The sequence below is a fragment of the Semicossyphus pulcher genome, unplaced genomic scaffold, assembly GCF_022749685.1.
Source record: "Semicossyphus pulcher isolate SPU_LCO1_2020_fin unplaced genomic scaffold, fSemPul1.0.p SCAF_10, whole genome shotgun sequence".
Classification (NCBI taxonomy): domain Eukaryota; kingdom Metazoa; phylum Chordata; class Actinopteri; order Labriformes; family Labridae; genus Semicossyphus; species Semicossyphus pulcher.
In genome coordinates, this window is record NW_027211604.1 from 5,419,760 (window position 1) to 5,447,277 (window position 27,518).

The 27,518-nt window shown below is 43.7% G+C and overlaps 2 protein-coding genes across 2 annotated transcripts in view; both read left to right on the forward strand.

Moving 5' to 3' along the window:
* The first annotated feature begins 191 nt into the window (after positions 1 to 191).
* smfn (small fragment nuclease) lies at positions 192 to 6,477 on the forward strand. The gene is made up of 7 exons (XM_069665868.1): positions 192 to 1,343; positions 3,660 to 3,743; positions 3,825 to 3,902; positions 4,065 to 4,176; positions 4,257 to 4,365; positions 4,693 to 4,746; positions 6,073 to 6,477. The coding sequence occupies exons 1-7, from the start codon at positions 1,062 to 1,064 to the stop codon at positions 6,203 to 6,205; spliced, it is 852 nt and encodes a 283-aa protein (XP_069521969.1). The 5' UTR covers positions 192 to 1,061; the 3' UTR covers positions 6,206 to 6,477.
* A 5,111-nt stretch (positions 6,478 to 11,588) lies between these two features.
* LOC138599846 (CXADR-like membrane protein) overlaps positions 11,589 to 27,518 on the forward strand; it is a 67,598-nt gene continuing 51,668 nt past the window's right edge. Inside the window, exons 1-2 of the mRNA XM_069671604.1 lie at positions 11,589 to 11,840; positions 16,386 to 16,458. Of these exons, the coding sequence (XP_069527705.1) occupies positions 11,589 to 11,840; positions 16,386 to 16,458 (325 nt within the window). The remainder of the gene's footprint in view (positions 11,841 to 16,385; positions 16,459 to 27,518) is intronic.

Genomic DNA, 27,518 nt, shown 5'->3' on the forward strand with positions numbered 1-27,518 from the left:
TGCTAACTGTCAGGCTAACTGCGCCCAGCACTGACAGCGGACACTGCTGTCAGAATTAGCTGTTAAAGCTAACAAGCTACCTGAGACGACCTTCGGTCTTTCTCTGTTAGCTAATGTGGAGTAGTAACAACAAACGTTCAGAATCATTACTGCCACCTAGCTGCAGGACGACATCCAGCGGAGCCATCAACTGGAGGGTCTTTGGGGAAGGGCGGGGGCAGGGTTGCCAGGTCTGTGTGACAAAACCAGCCCAATACTAGAACTCAAAATGTACCCCTGTCAAACCATATACACAGCTTTTAAAGTCTAACAGCATTGCTATCATTGCCAAATGCATTATAAAATACACAGATTAATTAAACTCAGACGGTCATAGAGGTGGGTGAGAGGAGGATGCTATCAAAACTGGCATCCATCATGGACAACTCCTGTCACCCCCTGCGATCTCGGTTTTACAGTACCGACAAAAAACGTTTGTATGATCTCCAGCCACACGTCCTATCCATTCTTTGATTCCGTTTTCACTTTACCAGTCCCTTGTGTATTTCTTCCCGTATTTTTTCCCACTTACCGGGCGTCATGTTTCTCTCCAGCCGGGGTTGCTAACGTCCGACGTGTTAACGGATTCCGCTGCAGGTGTCACTGCTGACAATAGCTGGCTAGGCACACAGTGCATCAAACGGATACGGACTGTGTGCAGTTTAAGTTCCCGACTGTGTGGCAAAGTAAAGTGTGTGGGTTTGTTATGTGGGCATGCATGTCCCATGTCCATTGTGTGTAGTGCTGAATGAGCTGGAGTCCGTTTGGTAGGATGTGGGTATAAATACATTATTTAATCTAAAATTAATACTATACTAAAAATTGAGGATTTCTATTTTTTCGATAGTTTATTATTCATGTAATTTGCATGCAAAACAGGTCTAACCCACCAGCGGACAAAAATTTCCACCTGCGGCAACACTTAAAAAGTAGCCCAATTCAGCGGGAAAACCCCGCACCTGGCAACCCTGGGCGGGGGGTGGATCGTATTTACGACAGTTCAGATCGGAAGTCGGCCAAAGATGCCTGTGTTGTGTTCACGGACTTCAGCGTGGGCTCTTTCGGAGTTATTTGGCAGGAGACAGTTCTTCCTCCGGTTCCCTCAGGCAGCGCATCATTCATTCTGTAGGACAGTTTTACAGAAAAACGCCCCTTTAAGCCCCGTAAAAACCCGGTTTACTGCCCCGGGAACAGGTCCCGGCGTTACTTCACGTGTCAGTCCCAGGTTTGAAGTTGAGGTGTTCAGAAGAATCAGCATGTCGTCCAATGCCATGTCCCAGAGGATGGTCTGGGTTGACCTGGAGGTAAGTCTCGGGGATGAGCCCGGTGTGTGTTTGTGCCAACGCTTCTGTGTGTTTGCTAATGTTAGCCAGTGCTACACCCAGCTTACCAGAGACTGTTCATGTGCGCGATAAATGACTGTAAAGGACCTGTGGACTGTATTACAGGAGCAGGAGACATATTGACATGTGTGATATGTTGGTACGTGTGACGTGACGGTGTAAAAGTGAACGGCGCTGCAGCATGACGCAGAGCTTTCATATGAACCGGCTCACAGTCTGAGCACGAACTCTGACCTGAGATCAGCTGCGTCATGGTCTCTAAAACTCTATGTTCACTGTAGTTCAACATGATGATGACACACATAAACAGCAACAGGCCAAGCCTTAAAGAACAAGTTATATATGAATTAATACACTACATTGTCATTTTTTGAAAGTTTGCTTTTATTTCTGCATCAAAATAGACAACCTTATGTGATGTAACAAAAAGGGAGTCCCACAGATTGTCCTGTTTAACATGAGTAAGTCTAGATCTAAATGCCAGTGTTGTCAATAAAGAGGAATAAAATGTTTTTTCATATGCTTACAACCAGCCTCATACTTCCTGAGCGTGCTAGGTGTCAAAGTGACCAGGAACAGGCCAGGATGAGGGGAAATGACTTGTGGTGCGATGAGAACCAGTGTTCAGTTAACGGCGTTGGCTAGTGATATCTAACGCTGTGCTCACATCACAGCATTGTTACGTTTATATCAAAGGCTATAGCAAATTCTGACTAGTAGTAAGTGGGAGCATTAATACTTAGCCATTACAGTTACTAATGGGCTAGTCTCAGCTTCTATCAGTTGTATTTTGAATTGCCTTCTGTCACGGTAAATCTGTAGTTCAATATTGAAAAGCCAGTTCTGAACCAGTGCGTGAGCATCACTAGTAGGAGAACCAGCTAAGCTACGTGGAGAGCAGGCTGTACTAACACGAGAGAGTTAGCCTGAATAGCTGACGCAAACAGGATATACACCTGACCACCCAAAACATGGCAGACCTGGACACCATTCTGCAAGAGACTTTCCCCCAAAAAGATTCAGAATGGCTTAAAGAAATTAGTAAGAACATCAGCATGACAAACAGCAGAATAGATGATGCCAAAAAGTGGATTGTGGAGTCATAGGAACGGTTCAGGACGGTGAGGATGTTATGCTTGAGGTCCTAGAAACCAGACTAATGGACTGGGGACGCTAGAAACGGGAAAATATTAGGATTCACGGAGTGAAGGTAGAAGCGAGGGAGACCACTCCGTCAATGATTGGCCTTTTGGAGGAATTGGAACTATCTCTGACATTTCCCTGAAGGAAAAGAAAATACCTTTCCAGACACCATTTACAGCGATACTACGGGTATTTTACGAGGGAGAAACCTGCACCAAAAGGGGAGCACGCGAATAAGGACATGGCAGCTAGAGGCTTTCAAGTGACGGTTATCAAACCATCGAAAAACTGGACAGAGCGGATTAAATGTCTAACCTGTCAAAGCAGCTGAGTAAAGAACAGGCAAGGTGCAGCGGAGGCAACTAGTGGCAAGCCTTCGGGAAAACCCAGGATAAGTAGTGACTGAGATGGGACACAGGACTGTAATGTGAAAATCTTGAGGTCTTTCTTACTCGATGTGCTTTAAGGTAAAGTACAGACGTCTCTCCTTTTTTTATTAAAGAGTTCTTCACATGAGTGTTATCTTAATTGTTTTGGGGGGGGTTTTAACCATAAAAAAAATATCTTGAAGCAAGGCGGCCATTGATGGACCAGAGCAGGAGGCCTTGGACTACAAGGAGTGCATGAAGAGGTTTTATAAAGCAGGATGTGAAATGCTCTGCTGATCTTCAGTTTCTGCATCGTTTAACCTTTATTGCTTTCTCGCCACTGTTTTGTCTCTTTTTCTTTTCCATCTGGAAACAGATCGACGTCAAATTGACTTCTTTCAGCGGATTGATATGATTACAGTTAGTTCTCCAGAATAAGTGATTGGAGCCGCATCCCTAGCAACCGTCTCTTCTTCACAACAGCGGTCTGTTATCGAGAAATAACAGACCCTGGCATGCCGTAATTAAGATCATGGATTTGACACAGCCGTGATATAAGCTGGCTTATTTTTCTATGTACGGTTTGTTATGTTTATGCCGGCTCCTGACCATCTGAATGGTTTCTGCAGACATGGGGTGATATTTAGGTTTACTCTGCCTGTTGATACTGTTGTGAACCCGTCCCGTGAATGTTACAGATGTAGAGAAGTGATGACAGATCCATGTTTGATCTAAGTGTGTGTGTGTGTGTGTGTGTGTGTTTCAGATGACAGGCCTGGACATTGAGAAGGATCAGATCATTGAGATGGCCTGCATCATCACAGACTCTGACCTGAACATTGTGGCTGAGGTAACTGACACATAAACACCGTTAGACTTGGGTTCTGTTCTGTCAGTCTTTTGAGTTAAATATTGTGTTCTGTGTCTGCAGGGTCCCAACCTGATCATTAAACAGCCCGACAGGCTGCTGGACGGGATGTCAGAGTGGTGCCAGGAGCATCATGGGAAGGTAAGCAGTCTCTGTACACACACAAGGAAGAGAATGATCTCTATTAACCTCTCATCCATGTTTTTAGGCCACGCCCAGTCAGTGATGTCAGAGGACGTGCTCTGCCTCTGTGCAACATGTATTAGCTCACTCATAAGTCTAACTGGTGCTGGTGTGTCTCAGTCAGGACTGACCCAGGCTGTGCGGGACAGTCAGATCAGCCTGGAACAAGCAGAGTACGAGTTCCTGTCCTTCGTCAGACTGCACACCCCTCCTGGACAGTGTCCCCTGGCCGGTGAGTGACCTTTAACCCCGGCAGCACACTTGTGATGTATCTCGGCCTACAGTGTTGTCCTCTGGTTCCTCTTCCTGCAGGGAACTCTGTGCACGCAGACAAAAGGTTCCTGGACAAGTACATGCCCCAGTTCATGTACCACCTTCACTACCGGATCATTGATGTCAGCACCATCAAGGAGCTCTGCAGGCCAGTGTTACCGCTCTGACTGTGTGTGTGCTGCTTGTAATGAGGCTTGTTCTGTTCAGTGGACTTTGAATATTTTCCACATTAGTGTCCCACCTGTCCTCTGTTCTGTTGAGGCAGAGCCGTGATGTGGAAACACAACCTTTGTATTTCGATTCGCTTCTTTTCCAGCCGGTCTGATGGAACTTTTCTCTCTCATCTCATTAAGCCTTGTTTAAGTAGCGCTTCTCAGACATAGAATAGTTACAGACTGTATGGCATTCTCTGCAGTGTGATTGTATATTATAGCTTTAATGCAAATGAAGATGAATGTTCCTTTAACACTTTCAGACGGTGGTTTCCTGAAGAATACAAGATGGCTCCTCACAAGAAAGCGAGCCACAGGTACGACATGAGAACAAAACATGATCATTGCTTTTGTCATGGTTCTGCTTTACTTACACTGATGTATGCCTTTTGTAGCACTGGCCTTCGTAGCTACATAGTACTAAAGTAAATACTTACCATCTTTAGACACCTAACATCAGCTGTCTGACACTGCTTTGGAGGTCAAAGTTAGCCAGTTGTCACTGACACTGGGTATCAGTATGGACAGTATTGAACTGAATCAGAATTATTTCCAGGTTGGAAAAGTTTGGAAAAGACTAAAATATTTGTTCTCACACTATCACCCCTATTCCTTTTTTCTTTACAGTTGCATGTTTACAATCTCAAATGGGGATGGGTATCATTAGGATTTTATTGACCCCAATATTGATGCTGCCTATTATATTGATACCACCGAGTTAATAGATGCTGTCCGTTGAGTCTCTTAACTTGTGTTTCTGGGCTGTGCCATTGTAGACAGAGCAATGCAGGAGCAACAGCAAAGCAGGCTTTACATTTTACAAACTGAGTCTCTAAATAACCAAAAAACTTAACCGGATAGAAACAGAGTGACTCCAGGCTACAGCTGCTCCAACGCTCTCTACTTAACTAGACGCTGTTTAAGCTACTCCACGTTACAACCTGCCCTGCTGCGTCCACTGTGTCTGCAAGTCAGCAGCCCAGCAGAGAGATTTTAACACAGAATATTAGAAGGACAAACACTTAAAATTCTCTAATCACATATGCAAAGAAAGGTTTCAAAAGGTGAGACTTGTGCAGAGTGTAGGACAGAGATGAAGAGAGAAAAACACTGCACTGAAGCTGCTAAAGGCACGCTGCACTGCTTCCAATTTACAGGAAGTTGTACATTTTTTCACGAGGTTGCACTATTTGTCAGGCAGCTTGTCAATACTTCAGTACCCACCAACCCAGAACCAGTACCGTTTGTGGTTACCCATCCCTGATCACATGATCACAAACCGCTGACCTACTTTAGAAACATTACCTATTTTTACTCTGATGTCAAGTAGGGTCTGAAAACCTACCTAATGGTCACTATTTAAATTACTGTACGGAACTTTACTTTATGTGCAGATGATAAGTTTTAGATGCTGAATCATGACACGCCAAACGTCTGTGTATCATGTTGCACTGGAAGACACAAGGGCTGGATGTTGGAACTAGCTAGCTAACCCAGCAGCCTGCTGCTATGTCAGGTTTCTGTGCTCTGATTGGTTTTAGGGGCATTATGTCCGCACCCTTTGAATATAAACATAAACAGAGGGTTTGAATGCCAGGTAGGTAACACAAAGCATGCCCTTACGGTCTGGTTTTGTCCCTCAGAGCCTTGGGCGACATCCAGGAGAGCATCAAAGAGCTGCAGTTCTACAGAACCAACGTCTTTAAAGACTCAACAGAGGAGAAGAAACGCAAGATTATAGAGAACGGAGGCAGCGGCAGTAATCAGCACACATGAGTGACTGAAGATCCTTCAGTGCTGCACTACTGCGATTCATCATCCAGTGTGATTAATGTCTTCATTGATTTTATTTATGTTCGCATGCCGTGATCTGTTAATTCATTATGTTCAAAGTCAAACGTAGAGGTTTCATCCAAGGGACGTAGTTAATTTACAGGTTGAAAAAAAGGAACATTTGAATATGACCTTGGTAATTAGCAGTTTTTGTGTTAATCACATGTCTTCACTCTGACCTCATTTTCCCTTGTTTTACAATGAAACATAATAAACTGATGTCCCTGAAGAAACAGTCCAGTCCATCTGTGCCACCTTCATCAACCATGTTCACACAAGAAAAGCCACTGAATGGCATCAGTATTCTGTATGTGTGCAAGACTTGAGTCTAGCTGGGTATGATAGTTATACACAGTGCGTTAGACAGGAACAGGAAATGGTAGGAGACAGGCAGAGAGCAAACATGTTTGGCAAAAACATTTTGTTCTTTAACCTCCAAGTTCTTTAGAGTAGTGTGAGTAGTTTCTGTTTATAGATACATAGTGAATCATGGTATGATACATTACTTTTTATACGCACTTTACTGAGTACCTGGCAGTGTGCCGTTAGGACACAGCAGTAGAGCCATAAGGACACTAGATGGCAGTGTGTGCCATAAGATCTGAAGTGCAGCACAGCGTGTTTCAAAGTGGGATATAAAAACTGACATTGTGAGAAGCTGTGGAAATGTCTCAGATTAATAGAGATTACTTCAATAAGCCAAGATCTACATGAATCCATAACAGGGAAATGATGTGAGACAACAGCAGGCTGAGGAGGCCCAACATGGGCTGCTTCTCAAGCTTTGATATTTCCTTACTTGAAGTAGTTCCAGACCCGCTATATTGAGGACCGTCTCAAAGCTCTTATTACTGGTCAGATGAGCGAGGAGGAACAAGAGCAGCCTCCACGGAAATCTTTAACTGGCTGACATGCCTACTTATTGGATATCAGTGATTGACTGGACGCTGCATCAGATCGGACTGATGAGAAACTTCACAACATCACCGGCGTTTCAGACTGGAGGAGAGAATGAAGCGGACCTTAAAACAGGCATCAAACTTAAAATCTGTTCATTGCTGGTCTGAACTTTAACAGGGGCAACAACAGATTTATTTCTATTAAATTTTATTTAAAAAAAGATCTAGTCATGATCAGTTATTTCCCCTGATAATTTTTATCATGAATGGAATTAAAGTCAGAGAGAGCAGGAGTCTCTCTGTCAGCAGGTAACACGTTCTATCCATTCAGTCACGTGAGGCAGATGATCAACGAGCGTCAGGTTTGATTTTGATTGTCCGCCAGGCTCAGGGGCAGCTCCACGAGCTCTGTGACCGCCAGGCTCAGGGGCAGCTCCACGAGCTCTGTGACCGCCAGGCTCAGGGGCAGCTCCACGAGCTCTGTGAGCAGCTCTACAAGGAGCATCGCAGCTTCGCAGGTAATGAGACCGTTGAGCTCTTGCAGTCTCAAGCTCACCACTCTGTCACTTTACTTGCACTGCAGTGGTACACTTACCAGTTATACAACTTTCTTAGTGTTTTATTTATAGTTCAGGAGCACAGAATCACTTACTGTTGAATGCCAAGTCAAAGGGATTTCTCTTTCCATCATTCAAAGCTTTATTTTTTCATGACTCATATCTGTCAGCTAATGGAAAAGTAAAACTTTTTCCTGTTCATTAACTGTTCTCTTTATAAAGCACCTCACAGTGATGATGTCCTGGTAAAAGTTTGATGCTGATCTTATAAGCCAATGGAACAATGTACACCTTTATGGTGTGTGTGTGTGTGTGTGTGTGTGTGAGAGAGAAAGAGAGAGAGAGAGAGAGAGGGAGGGGTGTTTGTTCAGCACCATATATATAACCTTCATAATGTGAGTGCTCCTGGTTTATATTCTCCCCTCCTCTCCCCACTAAAAGTTCTACTGACAGGCTCAGATTGTTCTAAGTGTCTGACAACTTTAAAGAAAGGATCCCTACAGAGATAGACCTTTTCTTAAAGAGGAAGATGTTTTTTCAACCAGAAACAGACGTTACGTTGCTCTCTTCAAAGACACCAGACTCCATTCACAAAAATAGTAATCTTACCTCACGGAACATGACAGTTGTCAGACACTTTCAGTAGCTGTACTTGAAATGCATTGCAGGCATTACAGCCCGTTTCACTGCTGCGGGCTGAAACAATCAACTGGGCCCAGGTTTAAAAACACCAGAACTCTCTTAAAATCACTGAGCTGACTGAACAGATACACAGACATAAACTCATTGTAAACAGTAGACAGTGTCTGTGCCTCTCAGACCAGCCTGGATGTGAGAAAACAAATGCAACATTTGTGATTGTAAAAAGAAATTCCTCTGTTTATAGCAGACTCCCCTGCTTTAGTAATCTGGCACAGTTGTCTCAGGGGTATCTCAGCTTGAATTAGCCAAGTGTGTGTGTGTGTGTGTGTGTGTGTGTGTGTGTGTGTGTGGATATAGTCTATAGATGTCACTGCATGTCATTGTTGACTCATTCCAAGTTCTCCAGTCCTCATCCCACCTCTGCCTCCCTCCCTCCCCCCGCTGTTTCTCTGTTCTTTTCAGATACAAATCGATGGGCAGCCGACAACTTGTGCTTCTCTCTCTCTCTCTCTCTCTGTCTCTCTGACTCTGTCTCTCTCTCTCTCTCTCTCTCTCTCTCTCTCTCTCACACACATACTTTGTGGACATGTGACAGCCCTCAGACTCAGTCTCAGCCTCTCAGATGTGAGTTAATCCGACAGGGCAGGTCATAAAAGAGAAAGGGAAAAGCTAACTTCACAGAGGGTCGTGTGTGTATGTGTGTGTGTGGGGGGGTCACAATAAACTAAAGAGTGACAGGGAGCTCTGGTCATTTAAAACCTGTCTGTATCTTCCAGTGCTTCTCTAACATGATGGTGTGATTATTGAGTCTCGTGAATTTTTGGACGTACTAAATCTAAATTTAATTCTAGAGGGAATATTAGGTGACAACGCTATATGAGTGTTTCTGCCATGTGATGTTTGATGATGTGTGTGGTCTGACACTCGTTTCACTGCAGAGGTGTGAGACTGGCACCTTTAATGTGGCCCTAATAGTCTGTCGTACTCTGCTCCTCCATGGATTCATGTTTATGTTTGGCTTTGTTGAGCTGTGTTACATACTGAGCTGTTCCTCCTCTGCCATACACAGAACGAATCCCTTCCTCTAAATGTGGCTGTGTGAATCATTTTTCTTTTTTTCTTGAGTCCGGATCACTTGTCTGTTTTTGTGTTGATTTCAGATGTGTGACTGGCAGTTGTTCTCATTGCTCAGACACTTCTTGTGATCAGCACAAACACATGAAGAGTTCAGAGTGAAAGCAGGGATGTAGAGAGGGGAAACCGGGTCTTTCAAAGTACACATGTAGGATGATTACAACATGTATTACATATAGGTATACTGTATGTCAATATAGGATTTAAACTAAAATGCATCAGTATAATAAGAAAAGAAATATAAGCAAGGGTATCTCCTATACCCTTCCACACCGGTGCTTTGCAGCTTGCACACTGGATACGGTCAGGTGTTACTGTCAGGTGTTGCTGTCAGGTGTTACTGTCAGGTGTTGCTGTCAGGTGTTACTGTCAGGTGGCAGATCAAAAAGAACTCATTTAAAAAAACACAACAATAAAAAACAAAAGATTGAGCTGAATGAATGTCTGCTGTGTGAAGAGTGTGTCAGGTGTGAGAAGTGGTGTGCGCACAGTGTGGCTCTGCAGGCAGCTACTTGCTAACCAACTCTCACAGGATCACTCATACAACAGGATACTCCAAACAAGTTCTCTGCTGTCCATCACCTGTCAGTGTGTCATCTGTCTGAGCACTGCAGGGCTGCCCCGCAGCCTGTCACTCACCTGTCACACCTGACCATGTGTGGGAGGACCAGGCTGGCCACTGAGCTCTTTGTATGGAAGGCCAGTCACCACTCTGTGTGTGTGTGTGTGTGTGTGTGTGTGTGTGTGTGTGTGTGTGTGTGTGTGTGTGTGTGTGTGTGTGTGCATGTTCATGTGCCTGTCAGTGAACAGTAATAACTTTGTATGCTTTGTAAGTGCTCTGACTTGGTAACTTGACTCCAAACTAAGGCTCACAAGCAGCTCGGTTCAGATCTGGCAAAAACAAACTTCTTGGGTTTAGGACGGAAAACAGGGGAGGCTGGAGGCCTGTCTATTTGTGTTGGGAATTATTGATACTCATTTTTAGTTAGTGTAACTAAAGGTAGTGTAATCTAATGAGACATGTTAAGTGAAACTGACCTTATTAATTTGAGTGTATTATAGTTGTTAAATTTAGTTACTCTTCACTCAAAACAGGGTCAAATGCCAAATGTGATTCTATAGGTTGTTTGTTATAGTGCAGGTGAGGGTGTGTTGGGAGAAATAACTGAACAGAAGCAAGGTGAGCAGATTAAAGTAGTAAACAAACACTAACACATGGAGAAGATGGAGATTTACAATCAGCTTTATTGGCCAGGTATGAACACATACAAGGAATTTGACTCTGGTTTGTTCTCTATGTACACTTAAACATTAAATATTAAACATTTTAAAATTAAACTCATATTGTTTGCCTATAATATACAGCGGTCACGCATCGGCTTACCCCGACTTCTTCCTGGCATGTTATTAGGAGACTGGCAGGAAAAAATCTTACTGTGCATGCTTTCCAACCCCTGTTTAAATACTCCTTACAGGCAGACTGTCAGACTATAAGTCATTCACTCGATAATTGTGCAGATTAATTAGTATTAAGCAAGTTGAGAGACCACTGCAAAATCATTCAGTGATGTAAGTTAAACAGAAGAAACTCGAGTTGAAGTGAAAGATTACGCTGCTGGCATTAAAACATTAACCCATGTAGACAACTGTACTTGAAATAAAAGGGACGTGTGTGCGTTGAGTCAGACTCGTGTGAGACTGATATCTGCAGCTGAAACTCCTGCAGACAAGCCTTCAGGACGCCGAGGCTTCCATGTTGGACAGATGGAAAAGCCCTCTGAGGCACATTAGTCATGTTGGACTGTGTTAATAAAATTGACTTGACTTGAGTAAGACACTGATCGTGTCCTCCCCCGAGAATTTCAGCTTTTGTAAATTCATGCTCACATGTATTCCTGCCCTGCTGCCACATGTGATTCAATAGCATTTGTACACGATGGAAGATTATCTCTGGCACATTCTGATGCTACTATTTCATTGTGCACATGAGGCCTAGTTGTTGCACGTTTTATTTATTTTTAATTAAAGGTAGAAGAATTAGTTTTTGTGTATTCAAGCAATCGCAGTCTGTAAAGTGTTTCAAGTGGAAAACCGATGGAGGCGACGAGGGAGGCGGCAAGGAGGCAGCAAGGGAGCCAGCGAGGGAGGCAGCGAGGGAGGCAGCAAGGGAGGCGCCAAGGAGGTGCCGAGAGAGGTGGCGAGAGAGGCAGCGAGGGAGGCGGCAAGGGAGGCAGCAAGGAGATGCCAAGAGGCGGCGAGGAGGCGGCGAGGAGGCGGCGAGAGAGGTGGCGAGGGAGGCGGCAAGGAGGTACTGAGGGAGGCGACGAGGGAGGAAGCAAGGAGGTGGTGAGGGAGGCCGCAATCACTGTTGTAAAGCTCATTTTTAAAGCCGAGCTGCTTTTCTTCTCACGTTGCTGCAGTTATACTTTAACATGTGTAACAGTGTAAGTGATTCCACTCGTCATTATCCGCATCATTTGTTTTTATTTTACTATTTCATTATGTCAATACTGTCAAATGTTTTGTTTGTTTTCCACTGGGACTGCTATTCTGTGTTACATGAGCGCCCTCTACTGGGGTCCCCGTTGCCACACCAAACCTGGAAGCAGTTGCTGTGCTCTCATTTGCCAAAGCAGCCGCACATTCAGAGGGACACAAGTCTGGGATTTCACATTATAAGCTTCTATACTGGAGATAACTCCCTCAATCCCCCCTGTACTCACATCCATGAGCTTTGAATGAGATGGCTCCTTAACCATGAGCATACTGTGCATGTCGAGTCCAGTGATCAGGCTCAGCTGAATCTGGCACCGGGCCTCTGCTGGGATCCTGCAGGGCCCTGCTGCTGCTGGGCAGGGGCTATCCCAAGGGGACCCCCCCTTTTATTGTCCTGCCACTGAATCCTCAGGCTCTCCGCCTGCCTCAAAGCATGACACACATACATCAACAAAGCATGAAAGATGTTGCAATCCTTGCATCCCCATCACTGTTCAGTCACATTATGCATGACACTGAATGATAAAGTTGTTGCACTCTTAAAGAGACAGGCCTCCCTCCTCTGTTTTATGCATTGACTCTGTTGGTAAGATGGTTCTGCTGTTATCCCTGAAAGCCATTCATGCTTCAGCACATGTTCTACCCTGTTACGGACACTGAATCAATCTGCTTTCATTCAATCATGTAAGAGCCGTAAATGATCCCCAGTGAAGGAAAATAACATTAGAGAACATTTTTCACTGTCAGCTTGTAAATCTGATACAACTCAGTATGAACACAGTTTGAAATGGAGCGCAGAATATCTGACTCAGCAAACCTTCAGAGACATGTAAGCGCACGTTTCCAAAGTGTGGACAGTTGCAGCTATGGAGGACATCTTACAGGAAAAATAAGTGTGCATCTGAGGCGCCACTGGAGCGGAAATTAAACGCTGACTTGTGAGTCAATTTGAGATATGTGAACCTTTACGCAATAAGGGCTTTAGAGAGCTAGCAAGACATCAAAACAAACTAGTAGGATACATGCATGGCTTATTGACCAAACGGCTGCCTCTGGTGTTGAAAAATGAAGCCAATGCAAAGAGCCAAAAACCAGCAGTTCCTCTCTTGTCCACTTGAGGCTGTGTCCAGCAGTGAGCACGTCCCCATAGAGACCCATGTTAAAACTTTACAGCCTGGTACAAAAAACAGTTTGGGTCTCTATAGCTCATTTCTCTCTTCATGACAACTGTACGGGGAGAATCTTTATAGAACTGAGTCTTCTTGGAGGTCTAGACACGTGAACATGCCTGCAGACATTCCCACATGTTGTCTTGCTTGGTGTACCTTATAGTAAGATGGTATGGAGTGCTATCACTGCGTCTGAATCATATCTAAAATACATTTCAACTTCTGTGACGGGGGTGTACTTTGAGCTCCTATATAACTGAGGTATAAATAAGCATGTTTTACTGTGTGTTTAAGACGCTCTGTGTAGTTACTGTGTTCACGTTAGCTGCTCCACCATGTTGGAAGTGTTGGTAACGACTGACACGTCTTCCTGTAGCTGCCTAAGTGCACTTCTATGTCCTACGTATCAAGAGGTCTGTGTGTGTCTTTCATAGTTCATTCATTTTAATATCCTCTGATGGTAGCTGTGATCTTACCAGGAAACATACGAAGCAGTGAGTACAGTGAACAGGAATAACATGAATCCAGCTGTATATGAATTATATGGCATGTGAATCCATTTCCAGACGTGATGTCTTTCATATTACGATGGGATTTTTTATTAAATCCTGAAACAATCTTTTTCCTCTGGGCTGACCGGACCAATCGCAGCCCTTGCTTCATTATTCCTGTCCACAGGTCAATTTTCTCTTTGCATACAAACTGTATGTAAGTCATTCCTTTTATTTATATATTTTTTTATTACACACACTACCAACCCCATACATATGTATATGTAAGTCATTCCTGTCAGACATGCAGTATACATTAAAGCCATGGTCTTCCAGGGGAAACACCCTTCTTTCTTATAATGTGCTGTAGAAGCTAAGCTGCCTCTCCTCTGCAGCTGATGTCCTTGCCGTCTTGTTCCTGTGGTTGGCAGGCACGTCAATATTCAATCCATAACGTCACTTGATGAGATGAGACAATCCCATAAAGCCAAGGAGCTGCCTCAGCACTTTAGAGCCAGGTCCCCCCCATACACACACACACACACACACACGCACACACGCACACACGCACACACACACACACACACACACACACACACACACACACACACACAAAACACACACACCCTCAGGTTCAACTTCCCAACAAAATCAATGTGCTGTAATTTTTCTGCAGCACCTGAAGAAGGAGAGCTAAGGAGAAGAGAGAGAGGGGGTGAGAAGAGAAGGATGAGGAGAGAAGGAGGCAGGGAAGAAGAGAGGAGGATGAGAGAAGGATGAGGAGAGAAAGAGACAGTGAAGAAGAGAGGAGGGGAAAGACAGAGAGGGGGTGAGGAGAGAAGGAGGCAGGGAAGAAGAGGGGAGAAAGAAAGAGTGGGGGTGAGGAGGTGTTTTAACCAAAGGCTTGACATGATCTGTGTAAAGGTGCTGCATTTCGGCGAATGCCGCACCTCCTAACAGATCACTCTTTATTCACACAGTTTATTCTCACAGTGTCAATCAGCAGAAAATATAACGTGATGGTGAAATATATTATCACACATTACAACTACATCACAAGAAACAGGATCATTATTGTACAAAGTGTTGTGGCATCACACAAAGCAGCAGTAGGCCTTTTATTTTTTTATTTATTTACTTTACAATGAAATCAATAAACTCAAGACAAAAAAATGCAATGAAATAAAAAAGAATCCCCAATCACAGGCGATGTCCACACGTACACAGGTATTATTGAAAACAGAGTTTTTGCCTCCTTCGTTTCCTAAAAAAAATCCCATCCACACAAGCACCGCTATAAAAAATCCCTGTCCAGACGGAAACGCAAAAACACAACAAAAACGCTGTCATAAGAACGTCACACCAACAGGCGGTGATATAATTCGGTCATGCAAAGAATAAGAAGAATCACGGTCAGTCAAAAGTCTGAAAAAATATATCCCTTGCTGTGTCTGAAACCGCAAACTAACGTACTGCCTACTCAAACACTATGTACTGCATACTGCCTACTAACCTGACTATTAGGATGCCGTTCGCATCAGACTCAGAGCCGTCTTCTCCATATCACGTGACTTAATCGTTTACGTATGTCCGGTCTGATCTCTGTTCCATCTCCGCCATAGTAGAAACTGAATAGCCGCAATGCATTTTGGGGCGGTTGAGTACAACCAGTGAACTCCTGTCCCATACTCAAACATCCGGGCCGATCTAGTATACATCCGGGCATTTCTCGCATACACAAAATTGCATACCATGAGATGGGAACGCATGACATACTCAATTTTACGTCACGGTTAGTATGATTAGTATGATGAGTATGATAGTATGTGGTTTCGGACCCACCCCCTGTTTTTGTCACGTCCGTCATTTTGCAAGATTCTGTCCAACAGGATATCCCCTGAAAACTGTAGGCCCATTATTACAAGCATGCTATAGGCAACTATAGGGCCTTGAACATTTTTCCATCTCTGTGTAGATTCAGATGTCTCCTTATTCCATACAGGCTCAGCTAAAGTGCTGCAGCTTAAAGTGTGTGTACGTCAGAAGGACGTCTCTTCTGTCATGTACAGTGACTGACCTTGTGAGTGTGTCAGTGGCGGCCTGGGCTGTAAGGCCTGTGCTGTGCGTCACTCTCCTCCTAACTTTGAAAAGAGCGGCGACAGCTCATGAACGAGGTGAGCCGGGGGCAGCATGTTCGCTTCTGAATGATTCATGGCACATCGTGGAAATCTGGAAGCCACTGGAGAGGAAACAGAACCGCTCCACTTTCTGGATGTTCATCTAAACTTAATCATTTAAGAAACTCACCAACTTGGAATTTATAATGCACATTAGAGGTGGGCTGTTAACAGGCTTCTAAAGGCCAGTGCAGATTTATTTAGATGAGAGTATAAAAAGAAATGGAATATCTTTCAATCTTGTTATTTTACAAGATGAATCTTATCAAGAGAGATCTTTTTCACTAGAGGAAGCAACCACCTGTTAAGATATATTATATACATATTGGGACTTTATAGCTGATTCTGACTAAAATTATCCAACCGATAAGTTGATCATAAATGAAATGTATTTATTCGGTAAAACATTTCGGGATGTGTTACTAATGACAGTGTGACAATCTGGATTTTCATCCCAAAGGATTACACACCCCGGTTACACCCATTTCCACAACGCACTCACTGATTCGTCCCTGGCTCACACCCCCATTCAAACACACTTCCCTGTTTTCCTGTCAGCTCCTGCCCTCAGGAGGAGAGCAGAAGCAGTGCGGTCAGTCGGAGCAAACACTCATCTTGCCGATAGAAGACAGTAAGGTCGTTTAATCCCTTTCATTCACCATCGTCATCTGTCCTCCGTCTGCAATAAAAACTCCTGGATCACTTGTTACGCTGTCGCTCAGAAGAACCGGCATTCACCAAAGTCACAGCCAAAACTCGAACTGGATTTACCGCTTGACTGAACCGGACTGACTGAAGTAAGCACTCAGGTCCCCTACCAGCAGAGGACAGGTGATAAAGTGCTCTCCCAGGTCCCCGACTACAGGACACCCCTACCCCTACAGGCCTGGAGCAGAGCCATTGTGTTGGCTGCATTTGCAGCGTTTTTCTTTTGCATGTGTTTTCTGGGTTTGTGTTTTTCGACTTTCCATGTGTGTGTTGTGTTTCGGGGGAATTGCAGTGTTTGTACTTGTTGGCCACAGTTATTTCTTTGCTGATGATACAACTCTAAATGCCAAAGGCTTCATGCCAGCCCGGGCTGTGACTCTTTTTTCCAATTACCACTCCTTAATCACAGACCGTGTAATTTTGTGGTGTGAATGCTGAAGGCAAATTCAGAGGGGGGAGACTGCTGAAAAATAACGTGGACACCTTTTAAACAAATTGCAACTGAGCCCACAATTTTCACTCCACATACATACATTTGGTATCAAATTGTAGGTATTCTTGTGCTACTTCTGTTAGACGGGTACTCGAAACCAAAAAATATACACTTTTGCCTGGAGATGCCCAACTGTCACAGAAACTGCCCCATCTGCTCTAATGCTAAATATTTCTGGAGAACTCCAAATGGATGCCCTTTTGCATTTCACTGCCCTGGAAACATTTTTGGCAGTAGAGACATACAATTCAAATGGCGGCTTCATCAGACCCTTGTGATGGTCACATTTAATTTTTGTGTTGATAGCATTTACTGTCTTGACACAAGCACAGAAGTGTGAGAGGGTGTTTTCACCTTAAATCTCACTAAAATCAACTGCCAAACTAAGAAGTCACACAGCTGCTACTCGTGAGCCATTGCCACGGCAACAGCTGAGTTCAGCAGGAGGTCACTTGACACAGATACACACACACAGGACAGACATTTGAACACTCTCTCAAGCATTTGTCAAGGCTGGTCTTCCATTTTAAATCCCTTCATCGTCCTCATCACCTCCTCAGTCATCTTCCTCACCTCCAGACTCACTCTCATCACCTTACACATCTTTCATACTTCTATTCATTCATCATTCAAGCGCAGCATTAGCAGATTAGCGTAAGCTATTCAGCAGACAGCATTCACACCATTTTCTAGTTTTATTTAAGTCCTTTCAGGACAGAACCTTCTTTTCTGAGGTGGACCTGGTAAAGACAGCACAAAAAAGTTAAAATAAAGATGAAACAAAGGATAACAGCACATAGGGGGAAGATTAAATCAATAAAGGCTGCTTTTTCCATTATTATTTAGATGTAGAATGTTCTGCAGATCATTCAAAGTCCAGCAGGCAAAGCAGGAGAAGGCTTATTTTCCTAGCTCAGCTCAAACTCTTTGAACCTGGTGAGGATGCAACCTGGTGGAAAAAAGTTGAAACCGTGAGAGGTCTGTGTCGGGAGATTACGAAAGTATGATGTCACTTTACCCAGCATGACCTTCTACATAAAGGTGTACAAATAAAGGTTTCTATGAAGGTTTAATAATGGCCAGCCTACCAGTAAAAAATAGAGTTGGTTTTCAATCAACGTGCACTGTGGTAAATACAATCTTAAAGGTGGTGCACAAGATGCAGCATGCATGTGGAAAAGAAGTCTGAAACACAAGTTTTATTCTGACAAACACGTTCAAACAAAACATCTTTTGTTTGTTTCTTCACCAGATTGTCTTTAAAATGAAAAGCTGGTCATCCAACCAAATCCCTGAATAGGTATGATGACTCCTTTTCATCTTAGTGATCTTCTGCAGGTTATATAAATGATGTGTAGCTTGTCTCAGATGAGGGGGCTTAGTATGCATTCAGATTCAGACAACTTTATTGATCCCAGGAGGGCAATTCACTTATAACTCATCACAAGCTCACAAAAAACATCTACAAATGCACAAACAACGTACAAAATGTTACATGTCGAGCACCAAAGCAGCAGAGCAGACAGGCCGGGGTCGGTGAAGGACGGCAAAGTTAAATTAGATAAAATAAAATATAATAATTAGCAATAAAATAGATCAAAAGAGAAAAGATCATAAATAGACAATGTTACATGTTTAATCACGTAAGGGAACGGTTGTTAAGATGTCATTTAGAAAATGACTACCGTCTGAGTTTAACAACCTGATAGTTCTCCTTAGAGGCGCATGATAACGGCGGCCTGAAGGCATCAATGAGAACTCAGCAGACAGAACATGAAGAGGTTGGCTGATAGTAATCTCTGCCTTCTTTACCACCTGATTCTCCCAGAGGGAACAATCGTCTCTGTTTGACTCCAGTAATCTTGCAAGCCTTAACAATGCTCTGCAGGCCGTTCCTGTCCTTGATGGTTAAGCTATTGAACCAACAAATAAAATAAAAGGTTAAAAGACTTTCAATAACAGAACAATAAAAATGAGTTAAGATTGTCTCACTGACATTAAAAGAGTTCAGCTTCCTCAACAGATTCTCTGTTTTTACTGTGGCCCTTTGGTTAATGCCGTTGTGTTTTCTGATTTGCCGTTGTGATTTGCACTTCAGGGCCACCGTACTGTTTACCTCGTTTGACGACAGACTCTATTCTCGACAGAATCAAACTGAAGTTAAACACAGTTGAAAGACATTTGTACGACTCCACAATCTGAACATCTTCACCATGTACAACACAAACTTTGTGTTCAGCATTGTGTCTGAAGTCATTGATCATATCCTTTGTTTTGCCACCATTTCACCATTCACCATTTAACAAACTCAGGTCATGCAGGACCATGATCAGACTCTGAGCCCTGAAGTAAGGACAGTACAGCCTGTTCTCCTGAGAAAGCCTGCAGCTGTCGGTGAACATGATAACCAGGAAGGGTGACAACATACAACCCTGAGGTGAACCTGTGCTCGATACAGACCTCCTGGACATTTGTCCATTCACAAAAACCATGTGATAGATGTGTCACCTATTCCTATAGCAGGAAAGGTATTTATTAAAAGCTGATAGTCTACAGAGTCAGAGGCTTCAGCAGTGATATCCTGTACATCAGGGGAATTACACTTCTAGAGCTTTCATTCTCTCTTTTTTAAATCTACTAAGTACAGCACCGTATCCAGTATCTATTTCACCTTACATATGCTTCATGGATGCACTCGTGCATTCTCATGGTCCTTTGTCCTGTTGTTATTGATTGCTGGATCTTTGTGCTGCTGGTTCTCTCTGTATGGGAGTCTGTTCCTGTGCATGTTTCTTGTTCTCAGGTTTCTTTCAGGAAAGGATCTTAATCTCAGTGAGACTCGGCGCCTGATTACATAAAGATGATTTCAGTGGGAAATGAAATCTAGTTTAATTTAGACTGTGACTAATATATTCACAAGGCTGTGCCTATTTGCATAATGTCTCGGAAATAAGACCCTGGCACACTTTAGAATATTGCTTGCCAGGACGTAAGGGAAATGTACTCTTTGTTTCTGCTGCCAACAGAGGTGAAATACTCTGAGACAAAATCTGACCGTGCTTGTAAAGATTAACCCAGAAAGCCAAATATTTGCCATGTGACGTTCAGACATCCTTTCAGTTCTTACATTCCTCTTGTCTTTGATCAGAGGGAGACATCATCACTTATACATTACAGTTAGTTTGGTTGTGTGTCTGATGTGAGTTAAGATACTCTGAGGTAATGCCAAGGGTCTTAAGGCAAGAATTATTGTTGAAGGTTCTGCAGTAGAACTGGGGTTAGTCTTCAGTTATTTTAAACCACATGTTTAAAGTGATTATTACAGGTGTGTGGACAAGAGTTTAATATTATCTGCCTGCAAATGCTGCAAACTTCCGAGGTAAATTGTGCGAATCATCTCCTGACACATGACATGAATTGTAGAAACTCGCGTTTGCTTTGGAGAAACAGATGTTTGTTCCCTTCCTCCACCTGCAGTCTGAACGAGGACCCTGCGCTGCAGTCGCCCTCTCCTTTGTGAACCGTGTGTGCCTGTGGTACCTGTGCTGCTCAGATACACACTGCAGCAAACTGTAGAGGGGCAGGGAGGCTTCAGGTATCTATAATTTAGCCGACTGACTGTGGTCTATTTTTAGTCCAGTGCGGCTTCTGTGATATGTAAGGGGACTTAATTGGCTTGGCCTTTTCCATCTCTGCTTTAAATGAATGTGAGTGCTGCATGTGATTCTAATATCTGCTCCGTCTTTCTTTCCTTCCACTCTTTCTTTTCTTTTTCCTGCTTTAACATCTAATTGACACATCATGGGAGCACTACCCTCCATTCCCTTTAGGGCTGAGGTTAAGAGGACAGCAGGGCTTAAAGTACTCCACTGTGGTGCCGGATTTCCGGCGTAAGACTATTTTATTACAAAAATAAAAAGTCCACATGGGATTTGTTCTTGCCGTGGTTTAACCGAAGCAAAGGGGGAGTTCCACCTATCAATGGTATGAGGCCAACCAACAAGTGCTAGCCAATCAGAGGCAGAGTAGGGCAGGTCTTTTCAAGACATGTATGTGTGGTGTGGTAGCCCAGCAACTCAGCTCTTAAAAAAATGTAAGTCAAGTTTATTAAACCTGGTGAAGATTCAGCTTTAAAGTAGTTAAGAACAAATGGCAGCGTGTGTTCGGGGAAGTTACTGTGCGGCAGCAGCGGGAATAAAGTGCTTGTTCGTCATGAATCAGATGCCAGTCACAAAGCTTTGGTCCATGCACTCTGTCATACAAGTACGTTACTTGGAACGATGTCTACTGCTGCCACAGCATCTTCAATGACCGCCCGTGTCTGCGACCAAAAAATAAGTGTGCACGTCCATGCACCGTGTCCTAGCAGCATGCGAGTGTCAGACATCGCGTCGCATTGCGTGACATCGGACGCTTGCTGTCCACACTGCATCTGTCAAATTTACCCTTCCATTACATCATGTAAACAAACCATATTGCTATTAGCTGTGCACTGTAGACCGGTGGGGTGTACTATGAAGCAAGATTTGAAGGTAAGCCAGGACTGCTCGGGTTACTGAGATTTCCTGAATGTCATCGAATGTGTTCAATGACAGCAATGTTGTGTGAGATGCTTCACTGTAAAGAAAGCGAACACGTTCTGTTGAGCAAGGAAAGTAAAAAATATCAAGAAACATTTTCTTACTGGACGCTCCCAGCTCCTTGGCAATCTCCCTCCAGCCTGCTGCCACTTTATTAAGACTTTTGTAGTGAAATGAGGAGGTGTCATACAAGTAACTACTTATTTGAACTTCATGAATTAACGGCTCCTCGTCCTTGTCCACACGAGCGACGGGACAAAAAATAGAAACAGGGCGTCAAGATGAAAACAGCGTGCCGTGTAGCGCAGCGCAGCAGCTCGTGGCCACTAATAACCCCCCCCCCCCAAAAAAAGTTTCAGGCTCAGGATTTGTTTCACTTTCAGCCCCGGGACAGATTCGTCCTGTACACATGCATTTGTGGAAAACATTCTCCTCTGCTGTTTTTTTCTGCACTTCTCTCAGGAAATGGTGCATCAGGGTGTTCATTAGGCAAATGCAGTCCCACTTACATTCAAGTCTCAATATTTCCTTTTCCAAAATAACCAGGAAAGTGTGCACTGCTGATTAGCCAACAGGGCTGAATCCAGGAGCCATACGGAAACCTCCCCAAATCAAAGTGTTGTTTCTTTGTGATTGACGACTAAAGTTGCCATCATCATTAAAAGATAAAAAGATTTTCTGTGTGTTTTTCAAGTTTTCGTTCACTCTAGTAAGTGGTCCTGGCTATCTTTTATATTCTTGTTCTGCTGGAAAACAGAAGAAGTAAAACATTCATCTGATATCTGCAGTATGTTCTTTCATTGGACCTGAAGTATGAAATGAGAGGTCAGGTAGGCTGAAAGTGACAATACAAAAATACATATGTTTTCTACATTTCCAAATCAATTTGAAATTACACAAGCACTAGCATTACAGCTGGCTAAAATATTGCTATGGCAGAAGTGCAATAACAAACCAAAGACAATATGACAACCATTTACTTATTTCCAGTAATGAGAAATCCAACATACCCACAAAATAACACTTGAAAGGTGAACGTTTCACACATCAGTCATAGCTTTTCTTCCAGGTGCTCAGAGGCTCCGAGCTGCTGCTGATAACGGGAATACGCACACTCATTGCCACCTCACTATGTGATATCAGACAGACTTTTCCTGTTCTATGTGTGGGAAATACTACAATGGGTGTTACGTGAGCTTTGGGGGAAGTAAAGCTCCCTCTCGTGTGTACAAAAACTAAAACGTCCACGGCAGCTTGCTAACGTCAATTAGCGTGTTCTAGAATGACAGCTGCTCTGTCGCGAGTGCAGCGAGTAGCGTGTAACGTGTTGTTGACAGCAGTAGCCAATCTGCGTAGAAAGTAATTAGTCCCGTCCATCGGGACTGAGAACCTCTGGAGGGCTGCTATATTGTTTACACTGTGGGCTTGTGGATCCTACTGGCACACCGGGCCAGTTAAATGCTTAATCTACATACCATCGGCCACCAGGCCAGTGCTTATGTCGAGCCCTGATATGTAAATACTTTATGTCAAATCAGACGACATAATGCTACTTTCTAATCTACTTTGTTACTCGTTAGATGGAATGTGTCTGCAGTTTGCGATTGTGCTTTGAGATCAGCCTCCTGCTTCCTGGCAGATCCGTCAGGGTGCAGCTGGAACATCTTGAAACATGGAGCGTCCTGCTAAGGCTGCAGAGATGCAGCAGAACTCCCGCTGTGACTTTTGGGTTGCTTTGTTTGATTGTTCAGTGATGTTTTATTAATTCCTTTTTTAAATGAGTCCCTGCATCACTTTTACAGAGAGAACCACAAGAGCAAAGAGCACCGCAGTGGATATTAAACATTTAACAGAGCCTCGGATTGTCGAGATGCTTTGATAAAGGATAATAAATTACAAGCAACAATAAAAACTCCAGGGAAAGTTGCACCAAGAGAAGCTGTCTCTTCTCATTCTGAAACACAGAGAAAACTTTTCTCCATGACTGGATACATCATTTATTCCCAACCTGCACCGAGGAATCCAAACATGTTCTTTTGTGTGTATGCCTGATTATGTTTCACTTCTTTCTCATATTAAGATGTAATATGTTGTGATATGTTATACAGTTACAACATGATCACATGACCAGTGTTTGTTTTACATCTGAACTTCCGTCCATGTACCTGCTCTTTGCTGTCCCCCAGCGGGGGCCGTGCAGTATATTTAAATATGATTAAATGAGTATTCAGCCACCTGAGGCATCCAGTGTGAGACTGATAAGCTCTGACCTGCCGTGAGAAGCCGCACTGTGCAGGAAGAATTATAAACAAATACAGGTTCATAATTAATTAATAAATAAATAAAAAGACAGATTTGTTAACATTAACACATAAAATTGGTGCCTAGAAATTCCACAGAACGATGGTTCTAGTTTTTTTGGTAGTCAAGAGGACCCCACACCCACTTCTTACGAACTTACGAACAAATAGATAATCATAGGTAGACTCAGCTCCCTGTCCATCAATTAATCAATCAATCAAATTTTATTTGTATAGCGCCAAATCATAACCAGAGTTATCTCAAGACACTTTACAGAAAGAGCAGGTCTAGACCGACTCTTTGTTATGGTCTGTTAAAGAGAGGCCCAACATGAATCACCATGAGCAGCAGTTGGCAACATTCAGCACATTGGCAGAAACACTTCCTTTAACAGGCAGAAACCTCGAGCAGAACCAGACTCATGGTGAAAAGCCATCTGCCTCGACTGGATGGGCCAAAAATGGGATAGAAGGAGATGCAGGATAGAGACAGGCAGAGAGAGCAACAACAACATATGTTCTTGTTACATCATCAACAGCAACAGCAACAACAGATAATACGTACTTATGTCAATGATGCCAATAATAATGATACAAAAAAAATAGCCAGAGCAGCATAGTAATGATAAAAGGCTGATAATAGTACTGTCCATGGTGCTGAAATATGCACCAACATACTGTAGATACAGATCATGATCACAATTTCACCTTTTGTTTGATCAAAAAATTAAAATGTCTGATAACACAGAATGTTAATAATATTTTGCTATTATAATAATAATTGGGAGACCGGTCTGTCTGGGGCTGTGCGAGGCTCAACCCCGGCACACGGGCACACTTTGTCCACATGTGTGGAGACGGCCTGGAGCCGTTGCACAGGACGGGGATTATTGTATCTGACAGAGCTGCTACCGGGGGCTCACTCAAGACATGAAGCTGCGTTGCAGAGAGAGAAACTCGTAAACACCTGTCGAGTCTGGGCTTTACAATAAGCTGTTAAAAGAGCTGCCCCCTCCTCTCCCTGCTCATCATCGATCTGTGGATGGAGTTGGGGAATGAAGCTCGAAGTGCCAGAACTTCAGTTCCACTAACGGCCACTTGAGGCTGGTTCCAAAGCATGTTGTATCATCACGGTTTCTGTGTGTCTGACAGAACAGAAACAGCTCTTTCAGCAGCTCTGTGTTCTGTGGCCACAGTACCTGAGCTCTTGTTGCCTCCTGCTGCGACCCTGACACGGACTGGATGTGCTGCACTGCTGCCACTCTCTACAAAGCTTTAATGAGGTCACGATAATAAGTTGCAAACTCCCTCTGTGCTCTCCTCTTCCCACAACAAGACCTTCATGAATAATTGGTGGGGGGGAGCTGGGGTGGGGGGGCAGGCCGAGCAGTGAGGCTTTTGAAGTTGTCCATTTCATAAGACAGAGAGAATAATGTCAGCAGAGGAGGAGAGATAGTCCTGGGGCGAGCTGGAGAAAGACGGCTGTCTGCAGGAAGAAAACATTGCATGTCTGAGGACCGGATTTCAAACTGGTCGAGTGGAACAAATGTGTTTGTTTCTGTGCTGGAGAGAGAGAACGACCTGTGTCAGTCAGCTGCTGCAGAAAAACAACCTACGATGAACAATGTTACTGTGCTCCCTCGATGTGAGGGTCAACACATCGAGGGACTTCACTGATTCTCTGATGAAGACGCTGCTCTTCATTCTCCTTAAGCTTTGAGTTCTTTTCTCCGCCCTGAGGACAGAAACCTGACTGATCAATAATAACGCCATTTAATGTCCTTGTTGTGCTTTGACTCTTACAGACATGTTAACGCGTTAACTTTGACAGCCCTAATATATATATATCAATATATACATATATATTTATACATATATTGATACTTTGTAATATATATTTGTATCCATAGGCCTGTATATTGTAGTCTATATCTATCTGTCCTTGTTTTAAGTGTATTATGTCTATTTGCGTGCCTGAACATTGAAAGTTAAGAAAAAACTGCAGTCAGATTCCTCGTATATGTCCACATACCTGGCAAATAAAAGTGATTCAGATTCAGATTCTGCGTCGCCCTGTGAAGGCACTACAGAGTTTTCCTCTTTACTTACCTGTGGATCCCTGTGGCTCAGAGACTCTCACCGTGTTGTCATACTCGTCACCGTGTGTGCACACCCTGTGAACAGTTACCTGTTGGCTCTCCGAAGCTCCGCCTAGCTCTGACTTCCCTCTCGTCTGCTCCCCACTGGATTGTCGACCCGCTGCTTCCTCGACCATGTCTCCTGCCTGCTCCTCTTACGGTACTGTTGCTCTCTTATGATGTTTTTGTCTAGACGAGAGACCCTAACAGCTCTGAGTCTAAAAATAGAAATGAACTGTGTTTTTACTTGTCTGTTTGCTCCTGTACCTGCCGAAGCTAACAGTAAAGGTTATTACTAACGATCCCTGAATCCCTGTGTGCTGCATTTGGTCCAAACACAGTCTGTTACAGACTCCTCAGCCTGTCTGACCCACTCCTTTCTGTGACACAGGACTCTACGATGATTTTAAATCAGGGTCACACTCATAAAGGCTGATTTAAAGGCCAGTTATAAATGAGCATGCTCTCTCTCTCTCCCAACATACAGCAGCTCTTTCAGCGGCCTATGTTTCAAATTATGAAGCTACAGGGACACAGATGTTGTCCTTTGGGTGGGCGGCCTTCATGAAAGCAACATAAAAGAGGCTCATCGATTGTTGTGTTCAGCCAAAGCGTCTGCATTCATTTCAGTCAGAGGGTGTAAAAATAACACGAGTCCTCTTTTTACACCCTTCACAGTTAATGTCACACTCTGAGATTCAAACAGATGCCCCCAAGCCAAATCAAGTCCCAGAGTGGACACACCGCTCTGCAGTCAGCCCCTGTCAGCATCAAACAGTCATCTCCCAACAATTATACTCAACATGTGCGGCTTCTTGGTGCAGTTCAACTGCACGTCACGCAGTTGTTACGACCCTGGCTCAGGGGAAGCAACATAGAGGAATCAATATGGAAATACAAACAATTATTTATTACAAACAATATTGACAAAAGGATAAATGGGGCTGCTGCCATGCTGCTGATCCCGGCTGCAGTGTGAGAGAGAGTGGGAGGAGCTTAGCACTGGCTTTTGGAGCCAGCCCACAGGTGCCAGAGATCAGGAGCTGCGTGGGCAGGTATGGAGGTGTGGCCTCAAGACGAAAAAGGGGGAAACAAAGAAATTAGTGTTGCACATCACACTGTCATTCTTCAAGGTGTAAAAGAATAATAGCAGACAGTAACAACGTGTGAACATGAATCGCTCATCAGGACGTGGAAACGAGCAGCTCGGTACAGTGTGACTTCTCCTCCTGTGTGACCTCTCCTATGGACTATCCTCTCCTCCTGTGTGACCTCTCCTACGGACTATCTCCTCCTGTGTGACCTCTCCTCCTGACTATCTCCTCTTGTGTGACCTCTCCTCCTAACTATCCTCTCCTCCTGTGTGACCTCTCCTCCTGACTATCCTCTCGTCCTATGTGACCTCTCCTCCTGACCTCTCCTCCTGACAGTATAAGTCTTTACATTAACTGTTAATGTTACCTATGAAGTCA

What these genes read in the sequence shown, in the direction of transcription:
- smfn (XM_069665868.1), top strand. Translation starts at nt 1,062, where the DNA reads ATGCCTGTGTTGTGTTCACGGACTTCAGCGTGGGCTCTTTCGGAGTTA. An exon ending in ACCTGAACATTGTGGCTGAG is followed by an intron (nt 3,744 to 3,824) that starts GTAACTGACACA and finishes CTGTGTCTGCAG; the next exon opens with GGTCCCAACCTGATCATTAA. An exon ending in GCCAGGAGCATCATGGGAAG is followed by an intron (nt 3,903 to 4,064) that starts GTAAGCAGTCTC and finishes GGTGTGTCTCAG; the next exon opens with TCAGGACTGACCCAGGCTGT.